Source organism: Microchirus variegatus (genome assembly GCF_963457635.1).
Source record: "Microchirus variegatus genome assembly, chromosome: 17".
NCBI lineage: Eukaryota > Metazoa > Chordata > Actinopteri > Pleuronectiformes > Soleidae > Microchirus > Microchirus variegatus.
In genome coordinates, this window is record NC_139818.1 from 23,184,085 (window position 1) to 23,206,974 (window position 22,890).

Genomic DNA, 22,890 nt, shown 5'->3' on the forward strand with positions numbered 1-22,890 from the left:
TGTGTGTGTGTGTGTGTGTGTGTATTCCAAATGTCAGCGTTCACAAACTAATAAAAACACAGCGTGACCTAGCTGCGCTGTAATCTAGTTTGGATTAGCATTTCCACCCAATTATATGTATATTTTTGGTTTATTTCCTTCACTATTTTAAATAAATCCCCCAGAGCCTCACAGCGCCCCCTGCTGCTGCTACAGTAACAGTAACAAGGCTTCTGGGAAAACAAGAGCTTTTCTTCTTTTAACCCTTTCACTGACGGCTGGCATGAGGAAAACACTCGGAGAAACCTGTATTTTTTAAAATATCATTTTCATTTTTATTGCAAATACATATACAAAAGATTCTTTGAAGATTCGTACAAATACACGGCGAGAATGAAAATAAAACAAAGAAGAAGACAGGATTTTGATATGGAGAAAATAAAGGACGGAAAAGCTGCGACTGAGATATCGTTTTTGTTCCAGTTCGACACAAAATCGGAAAAATTCACAACTAAAAGTAAAAAAAAAAAAAAAATCGTACACGTTTTGTTAGATAGGCCCCTCCTCCTCCTCCTCCTCCTCCTCCTCCTCCTCCTCCTCCTCCCCCCGCCCCAAACAAACCCTCGGAAAAAAAACACTTAAAAATAGACATTTCAATAAGATAAATAAACAAACACAAAGAAAGATGATTACAGCGTGTACTTTTTTTTTTTTTTTTTTTTTTTTTCTTTAACTCTCTGAAATTCAAAAATTTGAAAAAGCGAGCCGGGGGGGGGGCGGGGTTATACGACAATTCATGGCTTTATAACAAGAAGAGTAATGCAAAATAATTACTTTGAAATAAAATTAACGCTAATAAATAAATAGATTTTTCTACAAAATAATGGGACATTTTTCTTTGACCTGGGAGGAGAAAGATGGCGGCAGCGGGTGGAGGGGGGTGGGGTGACTGTGTGGCGGGGGGATGGGGGGGGGGGTGGGGGTCAAAGGTGACTTCCTGTAGCTGTCAAACACATGCTGTGAGACGGTTAAGTGTAATCTCAGCTGTGGCCATCGCTCACACACACACACACATAGAAAAATGTAAAAATCCAAGGCACAGAAGGTTTGAAAATGGAGCTTCAGCCCCCCCCCACCCTCCACCCTCCACCCCCCACCCCCCGTTAAGTCAACACAACATTGTGAAACTCTCTCTCTCTCTCGCTCGTGTGTTGCCTCATCGCTTCTCCAACGATTGTGACGCATAACTTCAATGTGACAGAATAAACCGCTTAAATACAAACCATATTTACTCGAGAGGCAACAACAGAAGATAGAGTCAAAACTGTAAAAAAAAAAAAAAAGATACTACGGACGATCGCTGTTGTTGTTGTGGTTAAAATATAAAGCTTTTAAAGTTTTATATCTACACACAAATACAGTACAGTAACCGCACGGTGATAGCACTGAAACGCCGTTATTACACTGTAATTACAGTAGAAATGACCTCACCCACTACAAAATTATTGCCGTATACACTGTGACCATGTTGTTTAGTACTGTACTGTAGTATAACGTAACCAAAGAATTTTTTTTTTAATAATAATTAGCCCCTCCTCCTCCAGCCCCGCCCACCCCAACCCTTTACAAACTGCCAGCGAATGAAAGAACACAACGAATTGAAACGAGAAACATACACAGTACCTACTGAAAACGATCAACAACAATAATAATAAAAGTCCTCACAGAGGATTTAAAAAAAAAAAAAGTATTTTTCATCTCTCTAAAAATATACATATATATATTTTATATATATATATATATATATAGTTTCTATCGTAGCAAGGCACGGCGTGAGCCAATCACAAGTCCAGCTCTTCTTCTCCTCTGCTGTGAATTCAAGTGTCTGATTCAAGGGAAGAGAACTCTCCCTGCGGTAAAGTGTGTGTGTGTGTGTGTGTGTTTAAGTGTAAAAGTGTGTGTGGCTGTACATACGTGTGTGTGTGTGCGTGTGTGTGTGTGTGTGTGATTCAGGGTCTGGTGAGCTGGGTGTAAACCGGCGCCTGCTCCCAGTGCTGCTGCTGCGGGCTGCTCTGCGGGATGGACGGCACCCCGGCGTTGTCGGCGATGGGCGTGTACATGGGCCTCTGGCTCGGGCTGCTCATGTAGCCGAAAGTCGAGTACAGCCCCGAGCCTTGCCCCGCCCCCGCGTGGCTGTAGTACGAGGCGGCCGCCGCCGCCGCCGCCACCACCGCCGCCGTGGGGCCACCGCTGCCGTCGGAGAAGTCGTACTGCTGCTGCTGCTGCTGCTGCTGCTGCTGTTGTTGTTGTTGTTGTGCCCTGGAGATGGCGGCAGGGTAGGCGGAGGAGGGCGGGCTGTAGTGCTGCAGGTTGAACGGGCTGTAGGCGATGTGCTGCGGTGAGCCCTGCTGCTGCTCGCTGTAGTGGCTCGGACTCAGCTGCTCCGTCTTGATCTGCGTCCTGTGCTGGTTCTCTGAGCCGCTGCTGCTGCTGCTCAGCGTGGTGAGAGTGTGCTGCTGCTGCTGTTGTTGTCCCTGCTGATTCTGGCTTTTCGCCATCCAGGTGGCGGCGCCACCTCCTCCTCCTCCCGCCTGTTGTTGTGGGCTGACCGGGGCCCCGCTGGTGATGCTGTAGCTGCCCGTGTAGGTGACCGCCGCGGCGTTGCCGGGCACCCCTCCCGGGTGGCCGTTGGGCGGCAGGTACTGGTCGAACTCGTTGACGTCGAACGTCTCGATGTGCGAGATGACGTCGCTGCTGAGCTCGCCGATGTCCACGTCGCGGAAGTCGATGTTGAGCTGGCGGCCGGCGGGGCCCTCGGGCAGCGAGCGGAGGCTGCCCTCGCGCTTCAGGTCCAGCTTGACCGAGCTGACGTCCGTCTTTGGGGTGGTGGGAGGGGTCGGGGGCCCCTGGGAGCCTGGAGAATACAAAACGGAGTAACGCACATGAGAGTTTGTCTTTATAGCAAGGGTTGAAGAACGGTTTTACACCAATTTTAACATTTTCAAAGTAAGGGAGAGCACATATTAAGACTCAAACTAGGGGTTAGGGTTATCACTGAGTCTTAGTCTAAACTCCTTGTGGGTTCTTCTTACCTGAGTGCTCACCGGGAGAGTGCACCTCTCCCATGCTGGACGCCGGAGAGTCCGCCTGCTGCAGAGCCTTGAAGATGGCGTTGGGCGAGATGTGCGTCTGCTCGCTGCCGTCCTCCGACTCGCTCTGTCCGTTCTTCACGGACTTCCGCCGCCGCGGCTGGTACTTGTAGTCCGGGTGGTCCTTCTTGTGCTGCACGCGGAGCCGCTCGGCCTCCTCCACGAACGGCCGCTTCTCCACCTCGTTGAGGAGTCTGCGCGCACAGAGGAACCATGAATGGACTCATTCACTCCATTATCCGCTTTAAATACGTTATCCCCCAAACTAAAATGCGTAATTATGAAGCCCAAACACAATTAATTAAAAATAACTGTAATTTGCTGATTCATTTATTGATTTATTTATTGACAAACGCGGCACAAATCCGTGCGTAAAAGCAGAACTTACCTCCAGAGTTTCCCCAGAGTCTTGCTGAGCTCCGCGTTGTGCAGGTGCGGATACTGGTCCGCGAGCTTCCTCCGCGCCGCCTGCGCCCAAACCATGAAGGCGTTCATCGGTCTCTTCACGTGCGGCTTGTTCTTAGTAGATCCGTTTACGCGCACCGGCATCGGCACCAGCGTCCAGTCGTAGCCCTTGAGCACCTGGGACACGGCCTCGCGGATGCACGCGGGGAACTTATCGTCCTCGTCCTTCTTGAAGTCGATCAGGGTCCCGTCCGGCGCGCGCAGGAGCCCGTTCTCCGAGGGCCGGGTGTTCTCGGTGTCGGAGCCCGAGCCGGACGGGCACGGGGAGCCCGCGGAGTCCTCGGACATGCTCGGGCTCGGGGCGTCGGAGAGACACTTGTCTTGTTCCTCCGTCATCTTCAGGTAAGGGTCGAGGAGATTCATACGAAAAACTGTCTCGTGCCAAATTACGCGTGAAACAGGGGGAATTACGCGCTCTCGCGAGAGGGAAATAAAATTAAAAAAAACAGCTCCTGGATGTGAGTTTAACTCACCAGGATGAGTTAGAGTAAAGTCGCTGGTTCTCTCTCTCTCTGCTCCGGTGCGTAAAACCCGATTTTGGAGAGCGAGTGTCTTTTTACGCACGAGTCTCCCTGAGTGCGCAAAAAATTGGATCCGCTCAAAAACACAGAAAGAAAAACCCCGCTGCTGCTCTCTCTCAGGTCTGCGGTGTTAAAAACAGTGAATTGCTCCTTCTTCTTCTTCTTCTTCTTCTTTCTGCTGCTTCTTCTCCCGAGTACATTTCCCCCAGAGCGCGCGAGTGCTTTGAACTGCGAGGGCTCGTGGACGCGGAGCTTATAACGAGCGTTGCCATGCCGCACAGGAAAGCCCGCAGCTGATTGGCTGCGGGAGCGTGACGCGTGAGCGGAGTGGGTCTGATGGAATTTGATCCCTTATGCCACCGCCCCCCCCCCCCCCCCCACACACACACACACACCCCTCTCCACCGCGCACACACACACAGAAAACAGACACTTTCTCCATATGCTGCCCTGCAGCCAGTAAATACAGCAGTGCTGTTTGGTTCTGTTTGGATTTTCACGTGCATATTAACTACTTTACCGTGATTTTAAACATGTGATCGTAATGAAACCTTCATATACAGGTATTTTCCAACCACAACCGACTAAAAGTTGCTTTATTTTGGTGAAAAACACCGACTTTTACTTTGAAAACACAACAAAAATAGCAAGAAAATGAAATGAAGGGAACAAAAATATCATTCGAACAGCACATTTATCATCTTTAAACTTCTCTGTAAAGTCTTTCACTCTACTTGAAAACATCTAATCTCTAGTCTCTCTCATCCGTACTTACAGTTGCATAATGTGGTCAATAGGGGGAGACAGCAGTCTGGAAACTGAGAGGAAACTGGAGGAGGAGGAGGTAGAAGGAGCTCCTGTGGACTGAAGTAATGCAACAGTTGCAGTCGGTCACCAGCTCCTGAATTTTATCGCTCGTCTCATTTCCAGCAGCAGCAGCAGCAGCAGCAGCATCAGTCAATGGCAGATTCTGTTCAGTTCTGCTGACTGTTTGATTTCTGCCTTCACTCTTTCACCAAATAATGTCAAAAAGTTACTACTTTTTAAGAACTTTATACTCACTGTAACTGTAATTTATCAAATAAGATTCACCTGTAACACTTATAGAAGAATTATTCATCGTCCACTTGGGTCAAAGTGTCATTAAAAACAAGTATAAAGCTCTCTAACCCTTCCTAGTGCGGCCTGGGTTCAGGGTTCAGTCGAGGAAATCGAACCTCAAACCTCGGTCTTAAACTGTTGCAGTGAAGGTCATAGTGCACGTGTTAAAGTCACTTTAATGTCGTCGTCGGTTGACGTTGGCGAGCTGCGGCGCAAACTTGCACAAAAACACACCTTTTATTAATTGTTTACAGCCTTTAAAAATCAACTATTGTTGTATTTCCCCTCTAAAACACAGCGGAGTAGAAGTTTTATGGCTGCAGAAAATGGAAAAAAAAAGTTTAAAAAAAAAGAAAAAAACTCATGTTAAGCACTTGAGTAAATCTACTTAGAGACTTTCCACACACACACACGCACTAACACACACACACAGATGTGTGCATGTATTCTTCTGAGGACACTCAGCAAAGCCTTATGCCTGAATTTAACCATAACCAGCTCCTCAGAAATGAGTTCCTGCCTCTGTAGGACCAGGTTTTGGTCTCCTGGTCCTGATAAGGTCAGTGTTTATGTCCTAAAGAGGACACACAGAGCCACAGTGAACGTGAAGTGCTGCTGCTGTCGCCGACGGTAACCACAGACACGCCCCCTTCTGATTGTTTATTATGCTTTGTGGAAGATGTGGAAATGTAAATCTCAGTTCGGGCTAATGTGGACAACATGTGCTACCTGAAGTCGCTTTTAATCGCTCACAGATGTCAGGTAGAGCGCTAATTTCTGCTGCTGCTGCTGCTGCTGCTGCTGCTGCTGCTGCTGCTGCACACGCAGACACCAAAAGCCACAGATGGAAATCTCTTTTCCCCCCGCGCTCTGTTTCCCTGTGTTGAAAACAAGAATACAACAACTGTCTCTAGGTGCTGTAATGCTGTTGCTGTTTGTGTTTTCCTTTTTGCTCCGCAAAGTCGCTCGGTAATTCTTTCGCTCCCTGACCAATTAGGCCTGCGGTTCCCAAACACAAGAGCCAAACATGGCCGCCTCCTTCGCTCCCTCCCTCCCCACCACCACCTCCCCCCCCTGCAGTGCTAGTTTATTTACACGAGACATGCTTTATTTAAAACACTGGCTTTGAACACAAATAAAAGATTTGCACTTTTTTTTTTTTTTGCCGCTCGGTCGTGTGCCTGCACCGAAAACTCTTCAACCGAGAGAGAGCAACACGCGACGTGAACGCGCCGACTCACAGTCAGTTTAGCTTTGGGTGGAAAACGCACACGCACACGCACGCACACACACACACACACACACACTGCTGCTATTGACACAGTAAATACGGCTAATGGAGGTGAGCGAGGAAGAAGAGCGAATGGAAGAAGGATAACGGATAATAATGAGCAAAACAACATAGTTAGTGTGTGAAAACACACACAAAAAGAAGAAGAAGATGTGGTCTCACACACACACACACACTCACACACACACACACACACTGAGATGACCTTCACGCCCACATCCCCAAAAAAAATCACCAACATATGGTCGAGCGCTCTGCTTCCTCCTCCACCGTCTCACACAAGATCCGTGAGATAATGAATTCACTGCGAGTGAATATCTTAAAGATAAAGTAAAGATGCTTTTTAGCACTTAAAGCTGCAGCACGTAACTTTTTGTCACGACTGTTTTTCGCTGTCGTCGCCGATTCTGCCTTCGTTAGCGAAACCGCTGTGACGTTGTTAATTGCGTTCTGCCTTCGTCGTCTGAGAAAGAAAAGAAAAGCAGGTTCTGTCATGCAAAACTATCAGACCTGAGTGAGGGAGCGTTTGTGTGTATACAGCAGCAGCAGGTTACAGGTTATTTCAACCTGTTTGCAGCCGTTTCTGTGTTGTGTGTTTATCAAATGCAGCGACTTTGGTCATCACAGCCCAATTCCCATGTTTTGGTTGCTTCAATACAACAGTTGTCTTTGTAAAGAAAGGCCCTTTGCCTTAAAGGGTTTATTTTAAGGCAACAAAAACCACATTTTTTTATATTAACGGGAATACACACTTACACAAACATACTTACTGGGTTTTTATTCCATTTCTGTCCATAAATCATCCTAAACGTTACCACGAGGGCCTTTAAACGGACGGCGCTCGACCCATTTTCGTCCTAGATTGAGTGTTTTGTGTCAACAACGGCGGCCGCGTCCATTCTGTGGTCTGTTACGTGGCCACAGAGACGGTGAAGTGAAAAAGAACGGCGGGCGGGTGGGCAGGGCAGGGCGAGGTCTTGGGAAACTTCTCATCTTGACTTGGTGCTACAGCGTAAGAAATCTGAGCAAACAGTGTGAGTCAACTGCTAAACTCTTGTCAGCTTGCGGGGATCTCATCAGCCCCGTTAGCTTCATTCCTTCGCTGTCACCTGTGTTTGTCCAGATATGTACTTTACACACGACTCTGAAGGTGCGACATTCTACTCTAACCCTGGTAACCCAATCAACGTTCTATCGACCCTCTTAGGACACTGATCTTTATTTTTCTAACGGGGCAAAAGTGCTTCTCAAACCGCTGCTGCGTCACGACTGGCACTGGAAACCGTTTGTTTATTCTTCTTTTACAGTTGGACGGCGTGCTCTCCACCAGTGTTTTCATGGATTCATTAATTGCGTAATCTTGGCTCCAAGTGTGAAGTGTGTATCGACCACAGCGAGGATTTAGTTGCGGTCGTAGTGCGATGTGTTGTTTTAGTTTGGAACGTTTTCGAGCCTACGTGCAAAGAGCATATCTTTACTGATTTTCTTTAACTTTGTGGTCAAGTTCTCGGGAGATTGTTCTTAAAGATCCTGAAATAATTGAGACGGGAGAAGAGAAGTTGGGCGATGGGACAAGGTCAGTGTTGATCAATGAGACCCAGTGACCAACCATGTCCACCATTGTTGTGTAACCATGTTTTTTAATATGGTAACACAACAAAAAAATACTAACATTGTGCATTGTTTTCTGCCTTAGAATCTGTATTATATCCCTCGTTGTTGTAGAAGTGGTCAAGAAACGAACAAATACTCAAGGTTTTGTGAACCTGCTGGGGTTAGGGTTAAGGTTAGGGTTAGGGTTAGCCAAACTGAGCATTTTTAATGGTCCCAGGACTAGAAATTCAATTTTTTGTACCAAATTTGGAGAAGAAATGGCTTTAACTTCAGAAAAAACTGTACCAAAAAACTGTCAAATTAGTTGAAAGCGTCCAAACGTGTTGGTGTTAAACGTAAATCATCATTTAGCTTCTGTAGCTTGTGCGTTATGTCACGAGAAAGAGCAGAAGGCTACAAATACCATGTTTTTTTAATACGGTAACACGACAAAAAAATACTTACCTTTAACCCAATGTACCTTGTTTTCTACCTCAGTCTTTAACCATGGCCTAGGAATCTGTATTATATCCCTCGTTGCTGTAGAAGTGGTCAAGATACAAATACTCAAGGTTTTGTGAACATGCTAGGGTTGGGGTTAGGGTTAGGGTTAGCAAAACTGAGCATTTTAAATGGTCCAAAGACTAGAAATACATTTTTGTACCAAATCTGGAGAAGAAATGGCTACAAATTCAGAAAGAATTGCACCAAAAAATGGTAAAATTTCTTGAAAGACTTCAAATGTGTTGGTGTTCAACGTAAATCATGATTTAGCTTCTGTAGCTTGTGCGTTATGTCACGAGAAAGAGCAGAAGGCTACAAATACCATGTTTTTTATACGGTAACACGACAAAAAAATACTAACCTTTAACCCAATGTACCTTGTTTTCTACCTCAGTCTTTAACCATGGCCTAGGAATCTGTATTATGTCCCTCGTTGTTGTAGAAGTTGTCAAGAAACGGACAAATACTCAAAGTTTTGTGAACCGGCTAGGGTTGAGGTTAGGGTTAAGGTTAGGGTTGGCCAAACTGAGCATTTTAAATGGTCCCAAGACTAGAAATACATTCTTTTGTACCAAATTTGGGGACGAAATGACTATAACTTCAGAAAAAACTGTACCAAAAAAATGGTCAAATTTGTTGAAATCATCATTTAGCTTCTGTAGCTTGTGCGAAAGAGCAGAAGTTTCCAAATACCGAAGCAGTATGGAGAGAGAGAGAGAGAGAGAATTTGAAAGGGAAACATCTCGTCTCCCGGTGCCTGCAGCCTTCGCGTAGGTGCGATGTGCCTTTCTCAGAAGATTCACGGTGATTAATGGCCACCTCGAGCTCGCGTGATTCCGTTCCGCCCTGTGATCCGAGCGTCTGGGCACCGGGTGTCTGTTGACCCAACGTCATTCTGCTCCCCGTGCTGTTTAAACAACACTTAGGAACGACCTGGGATCTCCAGAGGAGGATGGCTCGGCCTGCCATCCATCACTGACCCGCTCCCTGCTGCCTTCAAAAACCCCATCATCCCTTAGTCAACGCTCTCTCCCGTCTGACTAAATCCTGTAAAAACGCACATCTGAGCACTTTATGCCCCCCGGACACGTTTCCCCCCCCCGCAGCAAAGTCTGACTTGTTACTGATTAAAAAATATGTGCATTAGCCGATCGTAACCGCGCCGTACGAGAGCGCGAGGAAACCCAATCCGCTCGGGCAGAGACACCCCCACCCCCCCCCCCCCCCCCCCCCCCCCCCCGAGAAAGCCGCGGCGGAGTACCGAGTTTCCCCCTCCGAAGATATGGCTTGTGCAAACAGACCCTCGCTTTTTTAACAATAACAATGGTCTCACCCGGGCCCGGGCCAAGCTAACTAATGACAGATCCGCACCTTAATGCTCAGCAGTTGTTTGGGTTTTTTTCAGTCGAGGGAGGATGTGTGTGCGGGAAGGTGAAAGAATGGCAGTTGTCAGCGGGGTTGGATCGTGCCACTGGAAAACGCGAGCGGCGAGCACCCGAGGTCCTCTGACGCAGCGAAACGCGCTCGACGACCGACGATAACGCAGCACATTTTTACCACTTATTGAGTTGTGCAGGATGGGGTGGTGAGTGAGAAGAGATGGGGGGGGGGGGGGGGGGGGGTGATTATTCCTCAGTGCATTTTTTTGGTTCCCTCCAGTTTGTAACAGTAACAGCTTGTGTCCTGACCAGAAGCTCAATTTCCTTTCTGGGTCTCTCTCTCTCTCTCTGTGTGTCTTTACAGTTGCGGTTCATGGAAATTGGTTCCTGACAGAGTGTAATGATTTGATGTTTTTGACTGCTATTTGGTATCAGGTGGAAGCAGATCTAATCTTAGCTTATGTGCGTGCACATGGCAAACCCCCCCGAAAGCAAACGCTCCGGGGCATTTATTTAAAAAAAAAAAAAAAAAAAAAAACCCCAGAAAAGATGCATCATCCAAATGAAGTGTGGTGGAAGTTCATGCAATAAATTCATATAAAAATATAAAAATCCGTCATTTTTCCAGCGTGTCAGGTGAAGGATATTTATTTTAGTATGAGAACCCGGAGCCAAATGCAGCAACTAAAAAATTCTCATTAAAGTCGTCTCAGATAGAATCTTAGACTTACAGAGCTGCAGCAGCAGCAGTGCAGACAAAAACAGAGCTAACTATGGCTGCGTTTCCATCGCGGTTTGGAACGGTAACGCGCTTCGTTACTTGAAAGGCGTGGTGTCGGCTGTGCCCGATGGACGCGTAGCGCGGCGTCATACCGGTGTGGCAACAGCGAAACATTGAACGCGACACAACGGACCACAAAGGAGGACGCCCAGCAGCTTTTTTCTCTCTGCTCGGTTTGTGGCCGTTTGTCTCAAGCGTTTGTCTAAGAAAATACTGCGGGCGTTTGTGATCGTACCGTAACCATCTTTACTCTGGGGTACGCCAAGGGACGGGTGCCAAAGAATGGAACTGTTGGGCCCAATTATTTTGGTACTATTTGTAATGGAAATGCAAAAAACTGTATTATACCTAACTGGCTGCGTTTCCATCGGGGCGCGGTTTGGAGCGCTAACGTGCTTCGTTACTTGAAAGGCGTGGTGTTGGCTGTGCCCGATGGACGCGTAGCGCGACGTCATACCGGTGTGGCAACAGCGAAACATTGAACGCGACACAACGGACAACAAAGGAGGACGCCCAGCAGCTTTTTTCTTTCTGCCCGGTTTGTGGCCGTTTGTCTCAAGCTTTTGTCTGAGAACTATTGGGGCCGATTATTTTGGTACTATTTGTAATGGAAATGCAAAAAACTGTATTGTACCTAACTGGAAACACGGCTTATGCAAGTCCTTGTGGCCTGTCGGGAAGAAAAATAATAATATAGTTAGTATATACAGCCATATACAGGCTCTATATGTTGTATTGTGATGGACTTGGTCTATTGGTGCAAAAATTGAAGCCAATGTGGAAGTCTGTGTCGTCTTAAAAGGCGCTCACTTTTGGGAAAATTGGCCTATCATTCACTCACTTGATATAATATATATAGTTTATAAGTTAACGAAACGGTGGGTCAATAGTTTTTGAGGGAAATCTTGTTGTTGTTTTGCTGAACTTAGGTTTAGCCATTTTGTGATCAAAGATATGCTCACTTCCTTGTGTGTTAGCATGGTTTCTGTTCACATTCTGTGACTTAATCCACTACTGATGGCTATGTGAAAAACAAAGAGTGCTGCATTTTTTTTTTTAACTAAGTTATCTTAACTAAGTTTTGCAGATATTTGTCTACGTCAGAGTGCATGAATGTCCTTGTCTTAAGAATACCATTTTATAATGTCATCTCAAAAAGATGTTCATCATTGTGGATTTTGAGAGTAGATTAATCTATTTTTATTGGATATACTTTTTTAGTTCTGCGGTTTTACACACAGTACACATATTATAGATGAATATAAATGACATTAGAAGAAGAAAATTCTCAGAAGCGACCTGGTTTCTTGTTGCAGTTTATGCAAATGAATAAAATCTATACCGTAAAGTATTGCGATGATTACGACGACGATGTGAAAGTGTAATAAATTAATAACCACTCGAACATGAGCCGACGCTGCTTCCCTCACTCGCTTCCATTTGTCCGGTGTAGAAACAAAGAGTCTGACTTAATGAAACGGTGATGATATCTCAGCGCGTTTGGCTGCTTCCCTTCACTCAAACCTCCATCCTGCTTTAACCACAACCATCCGGGTTGAAGGACCACTTTTTAAAGCACGGAAGATTCTTGTACAGGCATAAAAAGTTAGCGGCTCGAGAGAAATTGCCAATTGGCAACGTGTGGTGGGAATAGACGTCTCGTACGGGCACATTATCAAAGTAGATGATCGACGCTGATTCTTCAATACATTTGATCAGTTTTAATCCATCCTCACTGGTTAAAAAACAGAATAGAAAGAAAGACATTTAATCCTGTGTTTAAACATGTTTTTGACCTTTGGGATTGTGTTTAATTGGCATTCTCTGCCAGGTGAAAAGACTCGACTGCGTGTTTTTATATCGACTTTGGCTCCGATCAGCGTTAGTGAGAACACAAGACCCGTGTGAACATGCTAATTTCTCCTCGGTCTGCTTCATTTTTTTGGCACGGAGGCCAATTCAAATGTCGTATAGCGGCACAAAGCTAATGTTAGCATAGCCAAACTTATATTTTACAACTTGGGACAGCACTTTATTTTATCTTTCTATGTTTTACTCGAAACGTTAAAAACGTTCGCTCAGCTGTTTCTTCAGGTCTTTTGCTATAATGTGAATTAGGAGGGATGTTAGCACAGCTGTTAGCCGTGGATGTTTTTAGCCAAACTTATATTTTACAATTTGGAACTGTCCTTATTATTTTTTAAATGTGATCTTAAGATGTTTTATTAGCAACTTTGAATTGTTCTCTCACTGTTTCTTTGTGTAATGTTAGCATAGCTGTTAGCCATGGATGTTTTTAACCAACTTTACTTTTTTCAAATTGGAACTGTGTTTAGTATTTTAAACTTCTTCTTCATTTCAAGTGTTTGGCTGTAGTGGAAAATGTTAGTGATGTTAGCATAGCTGTTAGCCATTGATATTTTTAGCTACTCAGGACAACACATAGTAGTTATTACTTTATCTTACTGTATTTTGCTAGCAACTTTAAATTGTTATATCACTGTTTCTTCAAGTGTTTTGCTATAATGAGAAATGGCAGTGATGTTAGCATAGCTAACTTGGAACAGTGTTTAGTATTCAGGAGTTTGGATATAATGTGAAATGGGGGTGATGTTAGCATAGCTGTTAGCCATGGATGTTTTTAGTTAACCTAATGTGTTACAACTTGGGACAGCACTCCGTATATTTTTCTCTTATTACATTTTATTAGCAGATCAATATTGGGTTCACCAAGGTTACAAAATCCTCCAAATGTTAGTGTAAAACTAGGTTTTACTGTTGAATTAACATGTTCGATGCTTTGAAAATGGTTTTGCTGTTTTTCAAAAATAAAGTTAGTGGATATAGTTTGCGGTGAGTTTGCCCTCTGACCAAGAAACACTCATGGCAGACTTTTATGAAACACATTCGCGGTGGTGATGATAAGAAAGAATAATGTCACTTTTCATCTTTTAGTCCTTCCATGTGCTCGAGAAAAAAAATCCCCACAAATCAATTCTGTTCGTATTATCGTGTCGAACAAAAACCTGAGAGCGTTGGTTTGTCAGTACACTTTATGCACCGAGTGAGTAATGTACAAATTCAATGCAGGAGTTCCACAGAAGTAATTGAGGCAATATATCAACAATGGGGAAAATGATTCTGCTTTGCTGATATTGAATTTGTCTTCAAGACAAAAGTTTGGAAATGTTTCTAAGAATCATTTTTCCAGGCCCTTTTAACATACTTTTCCCATTTAAACCAATAAACATGTGGTGTGCTGGCGAGCACACACTAAAACAATGTGAATACAGCATTACCTCATGTGTGTGTGTGTGTGTGTCTGTGTGTGTGTGTGTGTGAACAAGCGCAGAGCAGATTCAGATTCATCTTTTATTTTTCTTTCATTGTGTGTTCAGCAGTACCGGGTCCACTTAAACAGCATGTTTAGTTGTGTTTGAGCACCGGCGTAAAACAAGCCAGCTGTGCCTGCGATGTTCGGTTTCCCTGATTCGCCACATCTGGAGCCGTCGCCTCGTAAGCTCCTCTCGCAAAGTCTTCCCTCCAGTTTCCTGATCATGTTAACTCCGCACTAAGCCCCTCTGAGCAGAGTTTATCTCACAAAGCCCTGTGTGATTGTCTCCATGAGGCACGAGCCCCGGCCCGAATCAGCGTCAGACGCTCGTCCGACAAATCCATTGTCGGGAGCCGAACCGTTACCTCCGCTTCACCTCCGCAACCAACAAAGGAACCGGAGAGGTTTGATCGGAATTTCCCAAATTGTTTGTGAGGTCACGGCTGATGGGGATTTAAGGGGCTATTACGTAGAAGATGACGTGACCGTCGGCACCAGAAATCGCAAAAAAAAAAAGAAAAACCCTACATCTGTTCCGTTCATTGGAACCAGCCGCGAAACCTTCATGTTGCCCTTAAAACGTCGGCTTTTGAGATGTTTTTCGTAGAAGAAATGTTGCCAATTCAATAACTGCTCCCTTATTTAGCGTAATAACCCCCCCTTTTGTCCTATAAATGTATGCACTTGAATTATCTTTAAATAAATGCAATGGCTGGTTTATGTTACACAGTGCATTAAACGTGCTATTTTGCATTGGTACACACAGGAAATGAGACTGGTCTATGCAATTCGGACTTTTAAAACGTCTTTTTTTTTTTTTTTTTTTAGAAATGATTGCCCAGTTTATCCCAGTTTATTCGAGCTAAATAATGACACTGTTTGCTTTATTGCTGGGTCATACATCTTTCTGCACGTTGTATAACTGCCACTAACTCCCGCTCTTGCCAGTGTGGTGATAGAAAATTGCCTCGTCTGATTTTTTTTATTTTTATATTTTTTTATTTTTTTCCCCTGCCCTCAAAATGTCTCGTGTTGCCTTCGCAGAGCACGAGACGACAAAGAGAACGTGGGAAACGTTAGCGTGTTCAACGAACGGTCATCTTTTGATCACTTTGATGATTTTTATCTCGTGGGGGAACTTTGAGGTGAAGCCAGGAGCTAAATGTGCTTAATGTGGCTGCAATTGGAAAGCAATAATGAACTCTCATGTAATCTAATTAACTCTAACTAAATTAACTGCTGTAAATACACGCCATGTAAAGTAATGACTGGAGCACTAATGTCAGGGCTACTGATATTTTTTGCATTCAGGCAAAAAAAAAACATATTAAAGCCCATATTTAGGTTTATTTAACCGACTCAAAGTGCTTCGTCTTGGTAAAGAAAAGCATCGCAATAAGCAAAAAAAAAAAACCCCACAATAATTTCAATGAACTTTGGGTTTAATGTAACCATCAACTTGATGGGGCTACACATTTAGCATTAGCAACATTCGGCTAATGCAGAGTAGCGTTGGCGTTAACTTGACATCCATGATGGTGGATGAAACCCAAAGTTTATACCAATTTTTCCACCTGGATCAATCTCTGAGAAGTAAAGCACAGTCTTTATGAGTGCATGTACACGATATTGATGGCTAGCTAGCTCGGTTAGCCAGTGGTAAACTTTTATGGAATTGAAAGTGTAAAACTTTCTCAAGACGAGTCAGAATGTGCCGTTTCGTCGCCATTTCAAGTTCTTCTTAGCTCACCAAAGTCTAATTGTTCATCCATGAAAATCACCAGCGTTAGCATTAGCATTAGCAAGTACTATCACTTGGGAATTTAAAACGTGTTGGACTTTGTACGGAATTAAAAATGTAAAACTTCTTAAAGACTCGTCAGAATGTGCCGTTTCGTCACCATCTCAGGTTCTTATTAGCTCACCAGGATCTAATTGTTCATCCATAATAATCACCAGCGTTAGCATTAGCATTAGCAAGTACTATCACTTGGGAATTTTAAATGTGTTGGACTTTTCTGGATGTGTGGTTGGATGGTAGGTTTTGTATCAGAATCAGAATTCAGAAAATGAATCTGACTTTAGTTTTAAACGGTTGTTCAGAAGAGCTGAATAATGTGTAACACATTTTTTGCACTTGTAGTTGGCAGAGTTACTCGAAAAATAGTTAATTATTATTGATTTTCATCTGAAGGTCATTAGAACGGTCCCATTTTGGGATCACGACTCTCCATCCTGAGCTCAGAGTGAGTCACGCAAATGTTGGACGACCCGTGGCCATCTTTCCATCTTGGAATCTCTCCCCGATTCGTTCTTTTTAGCACATGCGGTGGTTTCAGTTGCTTGAGTTGCAGTCATTCCACAAAAAGGACCTGTGCTGACTGAGTAGGTGTGGAGAGACGGCCAATGGGAACAACATCCATCTTCTACCGCTTTATCCTGGTTTTCGCCAGTCCATCACAGGGACAACGAGACAAACAACCGTCTAATCTCACCCTTAAAGCTATGATCAATTCTCCTAATCCCCAAATATACATGTTTTTGGACTGCGGGCAGAAACTGGAGAACCCCAAGAAAAACCATCCAAACACGGGGACAACAAACCCCTTGTGATTGGGTTTCAGACCAGGTTTTTCTTTCTGTAAAGGCAAGAGTCCAATGGGAACACCCTCTTTATAGACTACTCTCTGATTGGTCGATACTAAACGTGACACAACAGATTTAAGTGCGGAAGTTTTTTTCAGATCACTGTGGAATTATTTGTCCGTAATACCAAAACATCCTGCCTACTGTAACATTAAAAAATATTTATGACACACAGTGAGCGATCCCATGGCTTTAATGTTGGGTGAAACAGTTTGACATTTAATTCTCTTTATTCGACATTTCTTCCGTGTGCCAATCAGATCCCAAGCCAGAGGCCATACCCATAATTTAGGCAAATAGGGTCGATCCACAGGGTCCTAATTACAGAGGATGGCACAGTCTTTTCTTGTGCTGCCTCAGTTTGAGATTGAGCTGGAAAAGATTAATGTATTTTTACATCAAACCTTTTGCCAAGTGCTGCTTTAAAGCCCAGTGTGTTTAAGAAAAAAATACTCAGGAACCCGCTACTAAGCCCTGGTTTGTTCACTCTTCAGAGTCTCGCTCATCTCATCGCACCACTGAGGCTCGTAATTAAAAAAAAAATCTCCAGTTACTTCCTCCTTACCTCTTCTGACCCGGGGCCTCGTGGCTCAACTGTACCCAAGGCCAGTGGAGCCGCCTCTGGGGAACCGCAGGAGGAACTTGGCCTCAGACGCTGGATGGAGACCGGACGGCGTTTGGGAAGTAATAGGGATGTTGACTCAAGGGTGACGAGGGTGGGCGTACGCGACCGCTGGAGAAGAGCGTGCCAGGTAAACACGGAGCTCGACACGATGCCAGATTGACTTTTCTTTTGATGCCAGTGTGAAGAGCCGCGTTCTTGCCGACTGTACGACTCTTGGTCTCGGGAGATAACACTGGAGCCTCGACTGGGACTGAAGATGCATAAAAACACAAAGACTGAAGAGTGAGAGGAGGAAGACCAGAGTCAAACAGAGACAGGAAACTCTCTTTTGAGAGCGATCGCGTTTCCGTCTCTGGGTTTGTTATTAAAGTGGCATCTAACACCCAGGAATGTCGGCTGACGTCGTATTCATCAGATACAGAGAGAACAAGACGAGGGGTGGAGGAAGTGTTTCAGGAAGGAATTGATCCTGAAGAAGACATCTGAGGCTTCAAATATGGCCTCTTGTAGCGAAGGCTTAAAGACAGAGGCATGGATTTTGTGAATAATGAAAATAAAACTCAAAGTCATATTAAGACAAAGAAGAATAAAAATAGTTTAAAATTAAGCTAGGCCTGTGTCAAATTATTAAAATGTGACTTATTGAATGACTCATTTTGGATTACTCTAAAAACAAATTCATTTATTACTGATTACTTACCCACAACTAAAGATTATTTGAGCACTACAACATAAGATGAATGCTATATATCATTTTAGTAGTCGCTACCTCACGTTAAGTTGAGGAATGGTACAAACCAATGCTGCGTTCCATTTACATCGGAAGTCGAAACTGGGAGTGATGTGGCCTCCTAGTTGACTGTGTTCCAGTTGATAAACCTGGAAAAACATGGATGCAAACGTGTCATTGTTAGCAATGCTATTTGTAGCGTAGCAACATGTACATGGATAGAAATTGAACTGTACGATGTGAACAATAGATTTAATGTAGAAATTTTACTATTGACGCGAGTGGCAGCCATCTTGGATTCCTGTGTCTGGATGTGTGTAGACTTTTCCGAGGTAGTTCGGTGAGGAATTCTGGGTAATGAAATATGCAAAACCTCAAGTGTTGTCAGAAAACGTTTATAGCTTATAGGACTGACAAAAAAGATAGCATACTGCACGGCAGAGACGCCTGGACTGACTAGCTAAGCTAACTCAGCATTGTTCGGCACTACGGTAGCTAGCTAGCTGGTTAGCACCAACACCTATGTATCAGGAGGTTTACTATGCAGTATTGACACAACCATTCATCTTGTTTCATTGGTTTATTTTCAATCAAATGCTCCCATACTTTGTAAAGTTTCCCTTTTTCCTACTTCCTTCTTCTCTGTACATGGCAGACTACGGCAGTGATACTGCCCCCAGCACTTCCTGTAGTGTACTGCGCGCGTTAACATCGTCGATATGTTTCAAAATAGACGCCACTGATTATGTCGACTAATTGCGGCAGCCCTGACTTTTAAACTGTGAGGGTTTTTTTTATTTTACGATTTTACGATGAATGACCCCCGGGGCCAAAGGTAACACTGGCCCCCCCTGTCACTGCCCCTCGAGCACCAGCCCACTGTGGTGAGTGAGTGGTGGAGCAGCAGAGGGCCATACGTACACTACACACTCTGTCCGTCTCATAAGCTCATTCAGTCGTGCGGTTTTGGCAGCGTCGAGCGGCGATGTAGGTGGCTGCGAACGGAGATACGGACACCGGCCTGTGCCAAGCTTAAGTATTCAACTTAACTAGTATATATAGCACACATCACAGTCTCTCTGTATATGTGTGTTTGTGGAGTGCAGCTAATCCCTCACCCTTTAGCCAGCCCTTAGCATTGTGTGGCTCCTTGTATTTTTTAACGCAAGACTAATAATCTGCGTATAAGCCTCTGCAAACGGCGCTTAAAATCACCCGCTATCGGCTAACCGGAGGAGCAACACCACGCCGGCTACGCATGCTACGTATTGGGTATTCCCAAGCGTGGGCCAAACATATATCAGCAGTGTTTCATATCAAAGACCTTTATTTTGGCAATCCCCGGTGTTTGCTTGGAATTAGCACTTTTTAATAAACTCGTTTGGTTCTGTACACAGTGTTAACGCACAGGACAAACACCAGCTAAGACCTTTTGACGTCTGTCTGGGTAATACGGGGCTTATAGGAAGCTTAGGCCCGCTTCCCATCAGGGGTTTTTTGTAGCACAAGTGTCCTTTGTGGGGTGGACACACAGAGTGGGCTCTCTTGAAAGTCCTCGAGGAAAGAAAATGATCCCAAAATGGGCGTCGGGTCGATGTAATTGTGGAGTAAGAAATTAGCCAAGATTTTAATATGAAAAGAAAATGATTTTTCTTACAAATCTTAATGCTCGTTTTATTGCGTCTTTCTCGTACGAGTCCAACACTGATTTTTTATTGCAACCTTGATTCCATTATTAGTCCAATAAAGTCGTTTTATATCTTTTAAACTATTGAGCTGCTTAAAACATCATATTCCAACATTGGAATAAGAAAATTCGGATCCCGCTGAGAAAAAAAACAACAACATAACCTTCAACATAACTTGGTTAAGAAGCTGTTTTTTGGGGGAAAATTGACTGGTATTTGTGAAGATTTATGTGATATTTAGAAACAAGATGAAATCTCACATAACAAATGAAAACATGAATCCAAATGCACATAAATTCTCATTGGTGTCATTCAACTATGCGTCCATTTGTAGTTGATATATGATTGAAACCCTAAACTTTTAATGTGGGTTTAAAAAAAGGCTCATTTTTAAGATTTTATAGACTGTTGGATAATTCATTTGACATTAAAGGTGCCATATGTAAGAATGTGGCCAAAAACGGTTACTACATTCAAATTCAAAATACAGAGGTCTTTTAGGTTTCGTTTTAACTGTAACTGGCAACCCGTGGTTGCTCGGCAGCTGAGACTCTACTGACAATGCAATGATTGGTAGACGGCGGTAGGTGGCGCCACATGCCAAAAACATGATTTCAAAACATAAACATGATTTGCAGTCTGCAAAATATTTTTTTATGCAAATATTTTGTCTGTACTGTTGTTGTTGGTGAGTTCAGTTTGTTATATGAACATTATTCCTGAGTCTCTGTGACATATTAGGAGGATTTTATGGCCAGTTGCTTTATATTTATTACGTAATTCACCTTTAAAGCATCGTGTTTTTTAAGCTCACGATATATTCTGTATCTAAAATAACCATAAGTTTCAAATAAAGGTAGTAAAGTACAGGTGGAAAGTACTTTCTGCAGCTGATTGATCAAGATCTCTGTTCAAATGTACATATTTTCTCAAGAAAAAAAGGACAAAAATCAACATTTACAGTGGCCGCTACTGTAAAGATTTCATTAAATTAAGGTATTTTCCTATTTATTTCCAGTGTTTACACTTTCCCTTAACCCCCACCCTCTGAAAATAAAGTATGAAACCTATTAAATGGTCAGGTAGCGCGGTCTCTACGTCGTCCACCTCAGGATTCTGTCCCGTCGCGTCGCGTTCCGTGCCGTGCCGTGACGCGCCCGTGCCGTGACGCCGGCCCTGCTCCTCCGCGAGGTGCCAAGTGATTTTTATCGCTGTGAAAACAGAGTCTCCTTCCAATCTCAACCCTCTCCGGAGCATAAGAACACACTTTACACTCACACGAAGGAGAAGCCGGGGTAACACGAGAGCGGCGAGCTGAGCCTGCAGGTAGATGAGGGGCTGCAGTGTGTCGGTGTGTGTGTGTGTGTGTGTGTGCAAAGTGTGTGTTGGACTTGTTCGCACTCATGAACAGGAGGTGTATCTGCTGCTTATTCAGTTTCTCTCCCTCAGAAACCAGCACCGGTGGCTCTCGCCTGTCACATAGTGGATATTGAAGTTTCAAATTAAACTTTATTGATGCACGTTGTGACAACGGGGACACGTTTTTAAAACCTTCTCCAGCGCGCCGGGCACAGATTCCGCCGCCTGGATCGTCTCAGCGCTCGCATGCGAAACGTCTTCCTGACAGTAAACTGGAGAAATTACTGCTTAATTTTCTTTTCTTTTTCTTTCTATCCTCACTATCCAGGAGAGAAAATGAGTTTGGACTCATCTTCAGTCTCTCTCTCTCTCTCTCTCTCTCTCTCTCTCTCTCTCTCTCTCTCTCTCTCTCTCTCTCTCTCTCGCTCACACGTTCCACGATGATGATTTTTCTCCCGATGATTAATAACCAAAATAATCACTTCTTAAAGGACTCGGTGAAATGTCTCTCAGGCTCAAATGGTGCTTGACTGGCGAAGTTAGTTTTCGGTTGGCTGCGTTTTTTGAGGAGAAAAGAAGTGGATAAGATAATAATAATAATAATAATAAAAAATGCATCACAGAATGTCCTGGGGAAAGTTAAAAAACATTGGGAAACAACCCAGCAGAGCGAGGAGCACAAGCCCGAGCGTTGGCCAGAACGTTATTTGTGTGCCGGGAGAGAAAAATGCCTCGCAGTATCTGTCCAATTTGACGTTTGGACCACTTTACTCTGGGCACTCGTTGATAAAATGGCCGCTTTTCCCTGACACGGCTCTTTCTTTATTGATTTAAACCTACTCAATTTACAGACTGGCATTTCCAATTGGAAATCCATCATTTCAGACTGTGCAAATTCCTTTTTTTTTTTTTTGGGCCTGGACTGTATTTCTATGTCAAGTATGTAAAGGTGAAGGAAAGACGTTTGTCTTCTGCCAAGTAACATGTTGTCAATTTTTAAAAAAATCCCACAAGTCTTTATATTTTTGTGTTAAAATAGGCAGAATGTGCAACATGTCATTGTTCAATCAGGACACTACAAGAGTTTTGATGTTAACGTTAGCTATGTTTTTCCACTTTTCTAAAAAAGCTAAGAAGCTAGGGTCAAGCTACCTTGCTGATATATAACTGCTAACTAACGATAACAAACACTAATTAACTGATAAAACATTACAGAATTAAATATGGTAATACTATACTATAACATATGACGTCATATCAAGACATTAGAGTTATGCTACCAGGCTGCTATTGATTATTGGTAGTTTAAGCTAACGCTAACCATAAGACATTACAGAATTTCAAGAAAATTGGGTCAAGTTACCAGGCTGCTGTAGCCTATTGGTATCACTAACGAACTATAAACATGATTATAACAAAATATACAATACAATATTACAGAATATCAAAACAGTAGAATCTTGCTAGCTACCAGGCTGCTATAGATTATTGGTAGTATTTAAGCTAGCACTAACTATAAATACAGAATTTCAAGAAAATGGTGTCAAGTTACCAGGCTGCTGTAGCCTATTGTTATCACTAACTAACTATAAATATGACTATAACAAAAGATACGATAAAATATTACAAAATATCAAGACAGTAGAGTCATGCTAGCTACCAGGCTGCTTTAGATTATTGGTAGTGTTTAAGCTAACGCTAACTATAAGATATTACAGCATTTCAAGTAAATAGTGCCTAGCTAC

The 22,890-nt window shown here is 43.6% G+C and overlaps 1 protein-coding gene across 1 annotated transcript; it reads right to left on the bottom strand.

Annotated features, from left to right (window-relative positions):
- Positions 1-1,929: 1,929 nt before the first annotated feature.
- LOC310938944 (transcription factor Sox-9-B-like) lies at positions 1,930-3,990 on the bottom strand. The gene is made up of 3 exons (XM_083903597.1): positions 3,517-3,990; positions 3,072-3,322; positions 1,930-2,893 (listed from the first exon to the last, which is right to left on the bottom strand). Exons 1-3 carry the CDS (start codon positions 3,954-3,956, stop codon positions 1,989-1,991), a joined length of 1,596 nt encoding a protein of 531 aa, XP_083759723.1. The 5' UTR covers positions 3,957-3,990; the 3' UTR covers positions 1,930-1,988.
- Between the last annotated feature and the right edge of the window lie 18,900 nt (positions 3,991-22,890).